This window comes from Salmo salar, chromosome 01 (genome assembly GCF_965601325.2).
Source record: "Salmo salar chromosome 01, fSalSal1, whole genome shotgun sequence".
Classification (NCBI taxonomy): domain Eukaryota; kingdom Metazoa; phylum Chordata; class Actinopteri; order Salmoniformes; family Salmonidae; genus Salmo; species Salmo salar.
The window spans coordinates 101788708-101806304 of NC_138291.1; the positions used below are offsets into that span (position 1 = coordinate 101788708).

Consider the following 17597-nt stretch of genomic DNA (forward strand, 5'->3'; position numbering starts at 1 on the left):
ACCGCAGAGTGAAGGAAAAGCAGCCAAGAAGCGCTCAGCATATCTGGAAACTCCTTCAAGACTGTTGGAAAAGCATTCCAGGTGTAGCTGGTTGAGAGAATGCCAAGTGTGCAAAGTTTTCATCAAGGCAAAGGGTGGCTACTTTGAAGAATCTCAAATATAAAATATATTTTGATTTGGTTTACACTTTTTTGGTTACTACATGATTCCATATGTGTTCTTTCATAGATTTGATGTATTCACTATTATTCTACAGTACATGGAGAAACTAGTAAAAATAAAGAAAAACACTGGAATGAGTAGGTTTGTCCAAACTTTAGACTGATACTCTATGCCAGATGTCAAATTTCCTGCAAATCAGTCATTTGTTGCCAGAGGACTAGTGTTTTAAGTGTTTTTCAGAATATTCTAAATGGTGGAAAACCCCTTAAGGTGGACTTTATGGGTCCTTGAGGTATTGTTTCTTGTAAGGAGAAGGACCAACATAATGCATTTCAAACTGGTGAGGGGCATAAGTTTTCAGTTTTTATTTTCAATCTCTTGTTATAGCACCACGATCTTGAGTCAAAAAGAAAGAAAGACCACTGATTGGCACTGTGGTCAAAAGTAGAAAAAGGTGTGTCCATTCAGAGAAATAGAAAATGGGAGAGATTAGCCATTCAGAGGCTTCAATTATTTCAAGGGAGAGTAGATGTGTGTTTCTGTTATTTGCATGGGAAGATAAAGAAAACGGAAATGTAGCCTAGGTTAAATAAAGTGGTAGGAAACCCGGATCTGAGAAAATCTGGAATTTTTCTCTTGTGGATGGTCTGAAAACTGCAGTCGTCTTCAGTATTTCAGAAAAAAGTTATGTAGAAAAAAGAGTAAAGATCATCAGCAGCTATTAACATTGGCCAACAATGTGTCACAGGTTCGGACACTGATCTTAGCCTCTGTCTGTCAGCCTGCCTATCTGTCTGTCAGCCTGCATAGCTGTCTGTCAGCCTGCCTATCTGCCTGTCTGTCTGCCTGTCTGTCTTTCTGTATGTCTGTCTATATGTCTGCCCATGTCTGTTATGTCATCTGTCAGCCAGTCTGTTATGTCATCTATCAGCCAACCTGTTATGTAGTCTGTCAGCCAGTCTGTTATGTAGTATTATGTAGGCTTCTAAACAGCTTCTACCCACAAGCCATAAGGGTCCCCCTCCCCTTCGACGCTACTGCTACTCTCTGTTATTATCTATACATAGTCACTTTTATATAGGTAACGAGCAGAGATTAGGAGCACACTCTTAAAGGGAGTGCTCCTAATCTCAGTTTGTTACCAGTATAAAAGACACCTGTCCACAGAAGCAATCAATCATTCAGATTCCAAACTCTCCACCGTGGCCAAGACCAAAGAGCTCTCCAAGGATGTCAGGGACAAGATTGTAGATCAACACAAGGCTGAAATGGGCTACAAGACCATCGCCAAGCAGCTTGGTGAGAAGGTGACAACAGTTGGTGCGATTATTCACAAATGGAAGAAACACAAAAGAACTGTCAATCTCCCTCGGACTAGGGCTCCATGCAAGATCTCACCTCGTGGAGATGCAATGATCATGAGAACAGTGAGGAATCAGCCCAGAACTACACGGAGGATCTTGTCAATGATCTCAAGGCAGCTGGGACCATAGTCACCAAGAAAACAATTGGTAACACACTACGCCGTGAAGGACTGAAATCCTGCAGCACCCGCAAGGTCCCCCTCCTCAAGAAAGCACATATAAATTCCGTCTGACGTTTGCCAATGAACATCTGAATGATTCAGAGGACAACTGGGTAAAAGTGTTGTTGTCAGATGAGACCAAAATGGAGCTCTTTGGCATCAACTCAACTCGCCGTGTTTGGAGGAGGAGGAATGCTGCCTATGACCCCAAGAACACCATCCCCACCGTCAAACATGGAGGTGGAAACATTATGCTTTGGGGGTGTTTTTCTGCTAATGGGACAGGACAACTTCACCGCATCAAAGGGACGATGGACGGGGCCATGTACCGTCAAATCTTTGGTGAGAATCTCCTTCCCTCAGCCAGGCCATTGAAAATGGGTCATGGATGGGTATTCCAGCATGATAATGACCCAAAACACAGGGCCAAGGCAACAAAGGAGTGGCTCAAGAAGAAGGGAAGAAGCACATTAAGGTCCTGGAGTGGCCTAGCCAGTCTCCAGACCTTAATCCCATAGAAAATCTGTGGAGGGAGCTGAAGGTTCGAGTTGCCAAACGTCAGCCTCGAAACCTTAATTACTTGGAGAAGACCTGCAAAGAGGAGTGGGACAAAATCCCTCCTGAGATGTGTGCAAACCTGGTGGCCAACTACAAGAAACGTCTGACCTCTGTGATTGCCAACAAGACCCTATGTTGTTTTAGAGAATTTGGCCTAGTGTCCAACCGGCCTCACAACCGCAGATAACGTGTAACCACACCGTTCCAGGACATCCCCTTCCGGCATCTTCACCTGCAGGATCATCTGAGACCAGCCACCTGGACTGCTGATGAAACTGCGCGTTTGCACAACCAAGCATTACTGTAATTCTACGAAACAGTCTCAGGGAAGGAAGCTCATCTGCGTGCTCATTGTCCTCACCGGTGTCTTGACCTGACTGCAGTTCAGCGTCGTAACCGAGTTCAGTTGGAATATTCTCACCTTCGATGGCTACTGGCACACTGGAGAACGGTGCTCTTCAAGGATGAATCGCAGTGTCAACTATACCGGTGTCATGATGTTGCCCTCTTTGGGTTTTCTATGCACCATCCCCCTACCTCTGTCTCCCACACCCAGGCTCTGTGAGAGCGGTCGTAAATTCCTAAGAAAATATCCTGCCTCATGGCCACAGTATGGAGACAATAGTAAGTTTTCATAGACCAAACAAACGAAGAATTCTTCTACCTCACAGAACTTGACAACCGAACAATATTCAGGTTCTGGAGAAGTGTCATAAACTTCGTCGTCTGAAGAGGAGGAATCATCGGACCAATATGCAGCGGTTATATTGCTCATCTTCTTTTTATTAGAAGGAAAAAAATACTTATACAAAACAAACGACGAAAAACAGTCCCGTAAGGTGCTCAGACTATACAAGGAAACAACCACCCACAAAACACAAGAGAAAACTAACCCAATTAAATATGGCCTCCAATTAGAGACAACGACAACCAGCTGCCTCTAATTGGAGGTCCTACCAAAAAACCAACATAGACAAAGAAAAACTATATAGAAACATAGAAATAGAAAAACTAGAACATAACCCAAAAGACCCTGAAACACACAAACCAAACACCCCTTGCCACGCCCTGACCAAACTACAATAACAAACAACCCCTTTTACTGGTCAGGACGTGACAAGAAGGTATAAAAGATCGGTGAAGAATCCAGTTATGAACTGGTCCGTTTGGTACAATTTTGTGAAGCTTATGAGAGACAATACGGCCACATTACCATGGCGCTGTTTATATAATAGCCTCAGTTGTGAGACTTACATCTAATGGTTGTAGAAAATGAATGAATAAGGATAAAGCTATTTGGGATATGTTGGAATGCTTGTAATGATGTTAATGTGAGAGAATTGTATTTCTATTTAAAGTTTCACTAAGTCATCGGCACGCCCCCATGAACAGACGGGACCTGGCATCATGAGACAGCCTTTTTCTGTTATTCCGAATATAACCCCAACCCAGGTTTTCTATCACCAGACCAGTTTACCTCGATAACGAGAGGGCCAAGGTTTGACCATGCATTCCTCTTTCTGAACTTTAACCTGTTATGGATAGGGGGCAGTATTTTCACGGCCGGATAAAAAACGTACCCAGAAACTAGAATATGCATATAATTATTAGCTTTGGATAGAAAACACTCCAAAGTTTCTAAAACTGTTTGAATGGTGTCTGTGAGTATAACAGAACTCATTTGGCAGGCCAAAACATGAGAAGATTCTGTTCAGGAAGTACCCTGTCTGACCATTTCTTGCCCTTCTTGATTATCTCTATCCATTACAAAGGATCTCTGCTGTTACGTGACACTTCCTACGGCTCCCATGGGCTCTCAGAGCCCGGGAAAAAGCTGAATGACGTAATTACAAGCCCTGGCTGAAACACACGAGCGCTTTTGCTAAGTGGTCTATCAGCGGACAAAGGGACTCATGCTCGTGCACGATACGACACCATGTTTTTATTCTATCGTCTCTGAATGGATTCAACGACTCCCGGTCGGAATATTATCGCTTTTTTACGAGAAAATGATTTTAAACAGCGGTTGACATGCTTCGAAGTACGGTAATGAAATATTTAGAAATCTTTTGTCACGAAATGCGCCATGCGCATGACCCTTATTTACCATTCGGATAGTGTCTTGAACGCATGAACAAAACACCGCTGTTGGAACATAACTATGGATTATTTTGGACCAAACCAACATTTGTTATTGAAGTAGAAGTCCTGGGAGTGCATTCTGACGAAGAACGCCAAAGGTAATCAAACTTTTCTAATAGTAAATCGGAGTTTGGTGAAGGCTAAACTTGCTGGGTGTCTAAATAGCTAGCCCCGTGATGCCGGGCTATCTACTGAGAATATTGTAAAATGTGCTTTCACCAAAAAGCTATTTTAAAATCGGACATATCGAGTGCATAGAGGAGTTCTGTATCTATAATTCTTAAAATAATTGTTATGTTTTTTGTGAACGTTTATCGTGAGTAATTTAGTAAATTCACCGGAGGTTTGCGGGGGGTATGCTAGTTCTGAACGTCACATGCTAATGTAAAAAAGCTGGTTTTTGATATAAATATGAACTTGATTGAACAAAACATGCATGCATTGTATAACATAATGTCCTAGGGTTGTCATCTGATGAAGATCATCAAAGGTTAGTGCTGCATTTAGCTGTGGTTTTGTTTTTTGTGACATTATATGCTAGCTTGAAAAATGGGTGTCTGATTATTTCTGGCTGGGTACTCTGCTGACGTAATCTAATGTTTTGCTTTCGCTGTAAAGCCTTTTTGAAATCGGACAGTGTGGTTAGATTAACGAGATTCTTGTCTTTAAAATGGTGTAAAATAGTCATATGTTTGAAAAATTGAAGTTTTCGGATTTTAGAGGAGTTTGTATTTCGCGCCACGCCCATCATTGGATATTGGAGCAGGTGTTCCGCTAGCGGAACGTCTAGATGTAAGAGGTTAACCATACCACGTGGTTAAACTCTTAGACTATCGATACCGACAGAATAAGAACAAGTCTTTGATATTAATTACTAGTCTGCAGCTAGGAATTCGGTATCATTGAACGCGAAGACCAACGAAAACGCCATTCTATAACGACATGAATGAATGTCACTCTGAACTATCCATCCTACCAACGAGAGATGACAGAGAGAGAGAGAGAGAGAGAGCGCGGACAAACTCTCCAACAGAAACAAACTTTTCAACAAAGATCCCGACGACACACTGAGCGTAAATATATATATTGATTGCAATTATTCCCGAATGAGTGAGCGTTCATGTGCAAAGGATTAGCATTTCAATTGTTATAATTATCAACTCTGTAGTGTCTTCTCAGCCTCCCCCACTCCCCTTTTGTCTAACAAGCGGCCATGCCGGTTTAGCCCACTAGGGCACATTCCTCTTATCATTTCTTGTAACGATATCTACTGTTTGTTATGCATTTCTGTGAATTACTTAGTTAGTAAATAAATGATTTTAAGACAATTGATGTATGGATGACTCATAGTGAAGACTGGGTTCGTGCAGATAACCAACAATTTACAACGTTTGGAATGAGACTGACATGAGGTAACTTATACGTCATTAATCAGAAGACTAATAGATCAGATATTATAATGTCTGAAAGTTATATTAGGAAAATTATAACTTTGTAATCTGAATATTTTCCTTGGTGCCCTGAGCTCCTAATTAATTACAGTTACACGATTAATCAGTTTAATCGCGTAATAATAATTACAGAGAGTTATTTGATAAATATGTCTTCAGTTTTAACCTGTTGGGGCTAGGGGGCAGTATTTGCACAGCCGGATAAAAAACGTACCCGATTTAAACTGGTTACTACTCTTGCCCAGAAACGAGAATATTCATATAATTAGTAGATTTGGATAGAAAACACTCTGAAGTTTCTAAAACTGTTTGAATGGTGTCTGTGAGTATAACAGAACTCATATGGCAGGCCAAAACCTGAGAAGATTCCATACAGGAAGTTCCCTGTCTGACAATTTGTTCTCCTTCTGTGGCATCTCTATCAAAAATACAGCATCTCTGCTGTAATGTGAAATTTTCTAAGGCTTCCATTGGCTCTTAGAAGGCACCAGAAAGTGGAATGACGTCTCTGCAGTCTCTGGGCGAAACACAGCAGGAGTTTTTGTGAGTGGTCAGGCAGGGAACAATGACACTCGAGATGCGCGTCCACGAGACGACTCCAAGTTTTTCTTTCAGTCTTTGAATGAATACAACGTCGCCCGGTTGGAATATTATCGCTATTTTATCAGAAAAATCCCATAAAAATCTATTTTAAACAGCGTTTGACATGCTTCGAAGTACGGTAATGCAATATTTTGAAAATTTTTGTCACGAAATGCGCTCGCACGTTACCCTTCGGATTGTAACCTGAACGCATGAACAAAACGGAGCAATTTCAATATAACTATGGATTATTTGGAACCAAAACAACATTTGTTGTTGAAGTAGAAGTCCTGGGAGTGCATTCTGACGAAGAACAGCAAAGGTAATCCAATTTTTCTTATAGTAAATCTGAGTTTGGTGAGGGCCAAACTTGGTGGGTGTCAAATTAGCTAGCCGTGATAGCCAGGCTATCTACTCAGAATATTGCAAAATGTGCTTTCGCCAAAAAGCTATTTTAAAATCTGACACCGCGATTGCATAAAGGAGTTCTGTATCTATAATTCTTAAAGTAATTGTTATGTATTTTGTGAAGGTTTATCGTGAGTAATTTAGTAAATTCACCGGAAGTTTGCGGTGGGTATGCTAGTTCTGAACATCACATGCTAATGTAAAAAGCTGGTTTTTGATATAAATATGAACTTGATTGAACAAAACATGCATGTATTGTATAACATAATGTCCTAGGTGTGTCATCTGATGAAGATTAAAGGTTAGTGCTACATTTAGCTGTGGTTTTGGTTTTTGTGACATATATGCTTGCTTTGAAAATGGCTGTGTGATTATTTTTGGCAGGGTAGTCTCCTGACATAATCTAATGTTTTGCTTTCGCTGTAAAGCCTTTTTGAAATCGGACAATGTGGTTAGATTAACAAGAGTCTTGTCTTTAAAATGGTGTAAAATAGTCATATGTTTGAGAAATTGAAGTAATAGCATTTATGAGGTATTTGTAATTTGCACCACGCGATTCCACTGGCTGTTGACCAGAGAGGTTAAGCCATTTTGCCACAACTTTGGAAGTATGATTGGAGTCATTGTCCATTTGGAAGACCCATTTGCGACCAATCTTTTTCCTGACTGATGTCTTGAGATGTTGCTTCAATATATCCACATAAATTTTCCTGCCTCATGATGCCATCTATTTTGTGAAGTGCACCAGTCCCTCCTGCAGCAAAGCAACCCCACAACATGATGCTTCCACCCCCATGCTTCACGGTTGGGATGGTGTCCTTCAGCTTGCAAGCATCCCCCTTTTTCCTCCAAACATAAAGATGGTCATTATGGCCAAACAGTTCTATTTTTGTTTCATCAGACCAAAGGACATTTCTCCAAAAAGTACAGTCTCTGTCCCCATGTGCAGTTGCAAACCGTAGTCTGGCTTTTTTAATGGTGGTTTTGGAGCAGTGGCTTCTTCCTTGCTAAGCGGCCTTTCAGGTTTCAGGTTATGGACTAATTTTACTGTGGATATAGATACTTTTGTACCTGTTTCCTCCAACATCGCCACAAGGTCCTTTGCTGTTGTTCTGGGATTGATTTGCACTGTTCACACCAAAGTAAGGTTTATCTCTAGGTGACAGAACGTGTCTCCTTCCTGAGCGGTATGACGGCTACGTGGTCCCATGGTGTTTATACTTGCATACTATTGTTTGTACAGATGAACGTGGTACCTTCAGGTGTTTTGAAATAGCTCCCAAGGATGAACCAGACTCGTGGAGGTCTACAAATAGTTTTCTGAGCTTTGGCTGATTTCTTTAGATTTTCCCGTGATTTCAAGCAAAGAGGCACTGAGTTTGAAGGTAGGCCTTGAAATACATCCACAGTTACACCTCCAATTGACAAAAATTATGTCAATTAGCCTATCAGAAGCTTCTAAAGCCATGACATAATTTTCTGGAATTTTCTATGCTGTTTAAAGGCACAGTCAACTTAGTGTATGTGAACTTCTGACCCACTGGAATTATAATACATTGAATTATAAGTGAAATAATCTGTCTTTTAACAACTGTTGGAAAAATTACTTATGTCATGCACAAAGTAGATGTCCTAACCTACTTGCCAAAACTATAGTTTGTTAACAAGAAAATTGTGGAGTGGTTGAAAAACTAGTTTTAATGACTCCAACCTAAGTGTATGTAAACATCCGACTTCAACTGTATATTTGTGGTGGTGAAGCCGTCACTCAGTAAAAACTTTGAAATTGTTGGATGGTGTGATAATATTGTAGTTCAATGTATATTGGACAGTGTCTTAGTAAAAATGCTTTATATTATTCAGAATGTCAAGTAACTTTAATTAGTTGTAGCGGTTGTGGATAAAGTGAATTAGTTGTAATGATTTTGTAATGAAGTTGTAATGATTTTTATTCAGTTTAATTTTGATAATTTACTAATTTATTCAACTAAACATTGTTATTATAATGAATGGCGGTTTGTGGATTAGCACTTACAGTACGTATATGTTTTCATCCTATTGGCCCATATACAATATTCATAATACTGTACTGAATGAAACATATATAGTATTGAAATAATAACATAGTATCTACTGATAACAACAGTAAAATTTGACACCCATAACATATGTAACAAGAGTTGCTATCTTACAAGCATGAGGTAGCTAAGACCCTATCTATTTTGATTCAAAATTCCACAATGACATATAGATTTGGTGTAATGCCATGCATTCATTGAGTAACATGTATATGTGGCTATGAAGACTATGACCCATGCAATAAAATAATTGTATGTAATAGGTATACCATATGTTACAAAATAAACAAGAGTGAATATAATAAACTAGTAGAAGATGATAACAAGAGGCCCTGAGGCTGCCATACTGTACAAAATGATGGAGGTGGTCCAAATCCAGATCGTCCCCTAGACCCTACACCCTATGCACTTGTGGAAATCCAAGAGCTTTTCATTGGTATAAGAAACTTGGTGAAACTTACAACAAACCTATCAGAGGGTAAGGTGGAGCTATTTATATATTGCTTACAACTGTCAAATCCTCTCAGATCTCCACAATGATATAGGATATAGGTATAGGATCTAGGGGTCAGTTTAGCAGACAGGTGAGTGATCCTTGTATTCTCTTCTGGGGCTGAAGCCCAATTGTTATGACACGGGAGTGAGTGGCGTAACACTGAGTTGTCATTGAGTTCGAGGGGGTGAGGGTGGAAGTGGTGGTTGTAGAAGTTTTTATGGTGTGGGGGGGGGGGGGGTTGTGGTGGTGTGAGTGGGTTGGGGTAATGTGTGTGTGTGGGGGGGGGGGGTTACAAATACAGAGGGAGGAAGAGGGATTATCAGACTGTATCTAACAAACCGAAGCTATATACCTTGCAGATTAGCTTTCATCAATGCTTGATCAAGTCAGCAAAACATTAAGGAAAGGAAAAGGCAGATATTACCAGAGGTTAGTAAAGCACTGAAATGTTGTCAGAGACTCTATTAACCTGTTTGGGCTAGGGGCAGTATTGAGAATTTTGGAAAAAATATGTGCCCATTTTTAACTGCCTCCTACACCAACTCAGAAGCTAGAATATGCATATTATTGTTCAGGTTTGGATAGAAAACACCCTAAAGTTTCTAAAACTGTTTGAATGGTGTCTGTGAGTATAACAGAACTCCTATGGCAGGCAAAAACCTGACAAGGTTTCATGCAGGAAGTGGCCTGTCTGACAAGGAGTCGTGTGTCTTGCATCTGTTTATTGAAGAGTAAGCATCTTAGCTGTAACGTGACAATTCCCAGGGCTCCAATAGGCTCTCAGAAGCCGGGAAAATCATGAAGGTTGACGAGGCAGCCTCAGGCTGAAACAGATTATCACCTTATTCAAGTGTCCCATTAGGTGACAATGGAATGAGGCGCGTGCGCGATTAGCCCCCGTGGAGTATTTTAATTCGGCTGTTTAGTTTATTGCAGATTCCCGGTCGGAATATTATCGCTTTTCTACGAGATAAATGGCATAAAAATTGGTTTTAAACAGCGGTTGACATGCTTCAAAGTACGGTAATGGAATATTTAGACATTTTTTGTCACGCCATGCGCCATGCGCGCGACCGTGGATTACCATTCTGATAGTGTCTAGAACCCACGAACAAAACGACGCTATTTGGATATAACTATGGATTATTTGGGACCAAACCTACATTTGTTATTGAAGTAGAAGTCCTGGGAGTGCATTCTGACGAAGAACAGGAAAGGTAAGAACATTTTTCTTATAGGAAATGTGATTATGGTGAAGGCTAATCTTGCCGGGTGTCTAAATAGCTAGCCGTGATGGCTGGGCTATGTACTTAGAATATTGCAAAATGTGCTTCATCCGAATAGCTATTTTAAAATCGGACATATCGAGTGCATAGAGGAGTAATGTATCTATAATTCTTAAAATAATTGTTATGCTTTTTGTGAACGTTTATCGTGAGTAATTTAGCAAACTGTTAGTAAATTCCCCAGAAGTTTGCGGGGGGTATGCTTTTTCTGAACGTCACATGCTAATGTAAAAAGCTGTTTTTTGATATAAATATGAACTTGATTGAACAGACATGCATGTATTGTATAACATAATGTCCTAGGTGTGTCATCTGATGAAGATCATAAAAGGTTAGTGCTGCATTTAGCTGTGGTTTGGGTTTTTGGTGACATTATATGCAAGCTTGAAAAATGGGTGTCTGATTATTTCGGGCTGGGCACTCTCCTGACATAATCTAATGTTTTGCTTTCGTTGTAAAGCCTTTTTGAAATCGGACAGTGTGGTTAGATAAACGAGAGTCTTGTCTTTAAATAGCTGTAAAATAGTCATATGTTTGAGAAATTGAAGTAATAGTATTTCAAACGATTCAAAAATCGCGCCACTGGATTAGACTGGCTGTTACGTAGGTGGGACGAATTCGTCCCGCCTAGCCCATAGAGGTTAACAGGAAACACAAATAGAAGCAGGAGAGGATGGAGAGAAGTCAGAGAAAATACGGAGAGACATCAGAGAGAAGACGGAGAGAGGTCAGAGAGAAGACAGAGAGACGACAGAGAGAAGACGGAGAGATGACAGAGAGAAGATGGAGAGAGGTCAGAGAGAAGACAGAGAGACAACAGAGAGAAGACGGAGGGATGTCAGAGAGAAGATGGAGAGACAGACAGAAAATGGAGAGATGACAGAGAGAAGATAGAGAGATGTCAGAGGGAAGACGGAGAGACGTCAGAGAGAAGATGGGGAGACGACAGAGGGAAGACGGAGAGACGTCAGAGAGAAGATGGGGAGACGACAGAGGGAAGACAGTGAGACGTCAGAGAGAAGATGGGGAGACGACAGAGGGAAGACAGAGAGACGTCAGAGAGAAGACAAGAGAGGTCGGAAAGAAGATGGAGAGACATCAGAGAGAAGACAGAGAGACGTCAGAGAGAAGACGGAGATACATCAGAGAGAAGACGAAGAGCCGTCAGAGTGAAGATGGAGAGACGACAGAGAGAAGAAGGAGAGACGTCAGAGAGAAGAAGGAGAGACGACAGAGAGAAGACGAAGAGATGTCAGAGAGTAGACAGTGAGACAACAGAGTCAGTCAGTACACCTACATTTCAGTCAGTCAGTCAGTTACACCTACACTTCAGTCAGTCATTCACACCTACACTTCAGTCAGTCAGTCACACCTCCACTGCAGTCAGTCAGTCAGTCAGTCAGTCAGTCAGTCAGTCAGTCAGTCAGTCAGTCAGTCAGTCAGTCAGTCACACCTACACTTCAGTCAGTCAGTCAGTCAGTCAGTCAGTCACACCTACACTTCAGTCAGTCTCTCACACCTACACTTCAGTCAGTCACTCACACCTACACTTCAGTCAGTCACACCAACACTTCAGTCAGTCAGTCACACCAACACTTCAGTCAGTCACACCTACACTTCAGTCAGTCACTCACACCTACATTTCAGTCAGTCACTCAGTCACACTTACACTCAGTCAGTCAGTCAGTCAGTCAGTCAGTCAGTCAGTCAGTCAGTCAGTCAGTCAGTCAGTTAGTCACACCTCACTTCAGTCAGTCATTCACACCTACACTTCAGTCAGTCAGTCACACCTCCACTTCAGTCAGTCTCTCACACCTACACTTCAGTCAGTCAGTCAGTCAGTCAGTCAGTCAGTCAGTCAGTCAGTCAGTCAGTCAGTCAGTCACACCTACACTTCAGTCAGTCACACCAACACTTCAGTCAGTCAGTCACACCAACACTTCAGTCAGTCAGTCACACCTACACTTCAGTTAGTCATTCACACATACACTTCGTCAGTCACACCTACACTTCAGTCAGTCACTCACACCTACATTTCAGTCAGTCACTCAGTCACACTTACACTCAGTCAGTCAGTCAGTCAGTCAGTCAGTCAGCCAGTCACACCTACACTTTAGTCAGTCAGTCAGTCACACCTACAATTCAGTCAGTCAGGCAGTCAGTCAGTCACACCTCACTTCAGTCAGTCACACCTCACTTCAGTCAGTCATTCACACCTCCACTTCAGTCAGTCTCTCACACCTCCACTTCAGTCAGTCTCTCCCACCTACACTTCAGTCAGGTAGTCAGTCAGTCAGTCAGTCAGTCAGTCAGTCAGTCAGTCAGTCAGTCAGTCACACCTACACTTCAGTCAGTCCCTTACACCTACACTTTAGTCAGTCACATCTACACATCAGTCAGTCAGTCAGTCAGTCAGTCAGTCAGTCAGTCAGTCAGTCAGTCAGTCAGTCAGTCAGTCAGTCAGTCAGTCAGTCAGTCAGTCACACCTACACTTCAGTCAGTCAGTCACTCACACCTACACTTCAGTCAATCACACCTACACTGAACTGATCTTCCATGGGTTGTTTACATTGCGTATCTTCCTCTGGAAGTTTGGATATTGAATATGGTATTGTACTCTGATGCTGTTGTGTGGAACAGTTTACCAAACTACCCCAGTTTACTGGGAACAAAAATAACAATAATATCAACACATCTGTGTCATAGCATTATCATTATATAGAACAATATTACACCGAAAGAGTGGAGAACGATGACATTGAAATTAAAACTATTAATTAAAAATATTATTTATGCAACATAAATCTAAACCATATTTCAAGAAGATTGCTTCTGGCAAACACGCAGACTCACTAAGCATGCACAGAGCACAGTGTGTGATTTTGTGTGTGTGTGTGTGTGTGTGTGTGTGTGCTTGTACAAATATGGTCAGTGATAGTAATCTGATTGAGAGTAATCTGATTATACTGTCAGTGAGAGTAATCTGATTATACTGTCAGTGAGAGTAATCTGATTATACTGTCAGTGAGAGTAATCTGATTATACTGTCATTGAGATTAATCTGATTATATGGTAGCCAAATGAAACAGAAATGATGAGGGTAGAGGAATGGCAGCTGTTGACATATTCTAACAGCATACCAACATAGTTTATGGAGGTTAACATGTGCCAAAGGGTGAGTTTTTTTGTACTTGGGTGTGTGTGTGTGTGTGTGTGTGTGTGTGTGTGTGTGTGTGTGTGTGTGTGTGTGTGTGTGTGTGTGTGTGTGTGTGTGTGTGTGTGTGTGTGTGTGTGTGTGTGTGCGTGTCTGTGTGTGTGTGTGTATATGTGTGTGTCTGCATATGCGAGCAGAGTACACAGGGACTGTTGACAAACAAGGAAAAGTGTTCACATTATTGAGAAGTGAATGAAAGGTTTGTTAATGAGTTAGGTAAGAGGCTGATGAAACATAGTGTGAGGCTGTCAAGATCAAAGTAGAAGCATTGGGGAAATAATGTTGTTTCTACAGTGTGGAATGAAAATGATTCTTTCACAGGGACTTCTATGTAGAAAGAAAAAATATATTCCCGTTTGGAAGGCTGGTGGACTTTAGAAGGCGAAATACACTGTTATTTCTGACAAGTTATTGTCTTCGTTTCTTCAATGTTCAACCAGCCTTTGCACTGAGGAAGGCATCTTAGATGAGAGTTCACTGATTACAGTGAAAAAAGAGAGGAAATCATTATGAATTGCTCAGATTTGTCCACAAGCGTTTGAATTTGAGAGTGGCCAGGGTATCTTATCTTTGTTTTGATAGTGACTAGGATGTCTTATCGCTGTTTTGATAGTGGCCAAGGTGTCTTATCTCTGTTTTGATAGTGGCCAAGGTGTCTTATCTCTGTTTTGATAGTGGCCAATGTGTCTTATTGTTGTTTTTCTACATGCTACAGGCAGAAGAGGATGGGTCACCCTAGGCCAGGTTACTCTACATCACTTTGTGACAAAGGCTAATGTAAAAAGGTCTGAAATACATTTGATTGAGTTCTAACCTTCTCAGCCCTTCTCTATCTGGCCCACACATGCCAGGGTTAGCTTGTGTGTTAGGGTGTGTGTGTGTTTACCTTCGCAGCCCCTCTCTATCTGGCCGACACATGCCAGGGCATCTGACATCAGGTCCGGGAGGCGTCCGTTCAGGTCTACCGATGCTAGGCAACCCTGGAAGCCCTCCTTGGCGTGAACTAATTTGGGAAGCTCCTTGTACATCTCTTTGGCCACGCCACCTATATACAGGTCACCTGTGAAGGACGGGGGAGGAAGAAGATGAAGAATAGTGGCATGTCAAGAAATTCAATCACCAGATAAGGAAATAGCTCTCTGGTTGAAGTCTTACATTATTAATAGGAATGAAGAGGATGAGGTGAATACACATGAGGGGGAGACAAAGGGACAGGAAGGGTTAATATGTCACTGGTGAGGTGATCACTGGGTCTATAATACAGCCTGCATGACTATTCAGAATGAGAAACGGAGAGAACAGAAAAGTGGATTGGTGCTGTTCAGTAAAACAACCCTATACACCAAGTCACTGTGCTATGTCATATCCTCACATGATCTCTCCTTGCTATGAGAATGACACTCAACTACTTATTTCCTTCCCCCCAAGACGTAGCTGCATGCCCACTGCAAGACATCTCCATCACAGATGACAACTCCATGGTGTCCCCCTCCCAGAGAGCAAAGAACCTTGGCGTGACCCTGGACAACACCCTGAAGTTCTCTGAAAACATCAAAGCAGTCACTCGCTCCTGCAGGTTCATGCTCTACAACATCCGTAGAGTACGACCTCACCTCAAACAGGAAGCAGCACAGGTTCTAATCCAGGCACTTGTCATCTCCCATCTGGACTAGAGCAACAAGACAATGGTACTTGCCTACAGAGCAGCCAGAAGAACTTCCCCTCTCTTCCTTCAGCCTACAATCAAACCCTACACCCTGACATGAGTACTCCGTTCTGCCACCACACAAAATGCGTTTTTTGGCAGAAATGCCTTGTGGAACATTTGAACTTTCATGTTCCTTAATAACAAACTTGTATTCCATCAGTAAATATGAATAAAGTTGTTCAATTTTGAGCCTAGTTGGTTTAGCCACAGAAAAAGGCAGGAACCTTCCCGGTAGCCATGATTTGCTGAGATAATGAGTGGGCTGGACATGCCGAGAGATGAGTTTCAGATTGGTCTGCGGTGTAGCATCTTGTGTCTATAAAATGAGCTAATCGTTATGTTTAGATAACCCTTTCTACTGCAGTTTTTTCAAAATATATAATGTTAGCCACGGAGAACTACAAATATGTTGCTACTGCTCTCAGTAACATTGCTGCCCTGAATTTGTCAGGCGTTATCGACAAAGGTAAGTGGGAAAAAGCTGTGATGTACTACTTTTTGTACTACTTTTCTGAAAATGAATCAGACGATGAGGAAATCCCTGATTTAGGTAAAAGCATTTTAATTGAAGAAGACATTGTAGAGTCTTCTGATGACAGTGATGGGGAAGAAACAGCAATCAACAGTTTTGTTTTCATGGAAGAAGTTGACCAAGTTTTGAAATCAGTGGAATGTCTGGTAGAAGCAGAGTATGATAAAGAGATTAATAGAATTCTGCCATTTGATTGCAAATGCAGAGGGAGTTGAAAAGAGAACACAGAAGGCTGTTGTATAAAACACCTGTCTCTGGATTACATCTTCAAACGAAGGGCAACCGTGGCATCCGTGACAGAGAGGGAGAAAGATCTGATGATTCTTATGGCATTGCACACAGTCACACACCAGTTTGACTTGACACAACGGATCAAGCAAGATGTACAAACAAAACGGAAATGACACAGGACGTCTTATTTAATGAAAGGGGTTGCAGTATGCCGTGAAGCATTCATCCACATATATGTGAACGAGTCTAGCTACAATTTAAGATATTATACGTTTCTAATTTTGTCAGAAAGTTGTTTTCATTGTAAGTTAAAGCTGACTGTTAGCTAGCTAGCTGACGTTAGATGGCTGGCTTGCTAGCTAACATTACGTTTATGATCTGTGTGTAGTAATGTTATCTCAGAATGCCATTTCATATTGCTAGTTTTAGCCTAGTGTTAGCTAGCTAACTAGCTAACATTGAACCTATTTGGTTAACTTTAGCTAGCTATGACAATCGGTTTGTATTGCTAGTACTCTTTGGATTGGGATTATGGTTCATTATTTAGCTAGCTAGCTACATGTCTAAACAAAAGACACCAAGTTAAACTGTTAGCTAGCTAGCTGATGTTAGATGGCTGGCTCGCTCGCTAGCTACAATTATGTTTATGATCTGTGTGTAGTAATGTTATCTCAGAATTCCATTTCGCATTGCTAGTACTCTGTGGTTTGGGATTATGGTTGTTTAGCTAGCATGTCTAAACAAAAGACTCCACTTCGCCAAATGGCGACACACCACTAGGTGTGGCCAAAACAAGAACACATTTGTGATCTGGTATTGTGCCTGGTGGACCATGCACAAGCTCCACCACAGTCTGGACCTTCACTTCCTGATCACAGGCCACACCTAGTTTGGCCCTGGCTGGTGCTTTGGCCTCATCAAGCATCGCTTCAGAAAGACCAGAGTGAACACATTGTCTGAGATTGCTGGTGTTGTGAAGCACTTCAGATGAATATATATATTTTTGCATTGTATGAAATTCTTCTTCTTATCTAAACTTGGGAGGTGAATTGATGTTGTGCAAGGTTGTAATGTCTTCTCAATTGTTTTTGTTAATTCCTGTTTTATAGCTTCGATGCTCTGGAGCCTGGTTTTGTCAGCAAGGAGTGTTCGAACTCAGTCGGGACCAGGTTTCACCTGCTGCGCAATGCTGACATCCTTCCTCCCATAGATGGTCTGCCTGTA

At 41.5% G+C, this 17597-nt stretch overlaps 1 protein-coding gene across 6 annotated transcripts in view; it reads right to left on the bottom strand.

Annotated features, from left to right (window-relative positions):
* Positions 1-17597, bottom strand: part of LOC106611148 (neurexin-1a) — a 557947-nt gene that overhangs the window by 420151 nt on the left and 120199 nt on the right. For all 6 annotated transcript variants that reach the window (XM_045724959.2, XM_082978410.1, XM_045724935.2 and 3 more), the window contains one exon: positions 14789-14962. In XM_045724959.2, the coding sequence (XP_045580915.2) occupies positions 14789-14962 (174 nt within the window). The remainder of the gene's footprint in view (positions 1-14788; positions 14963-17597) is intronic.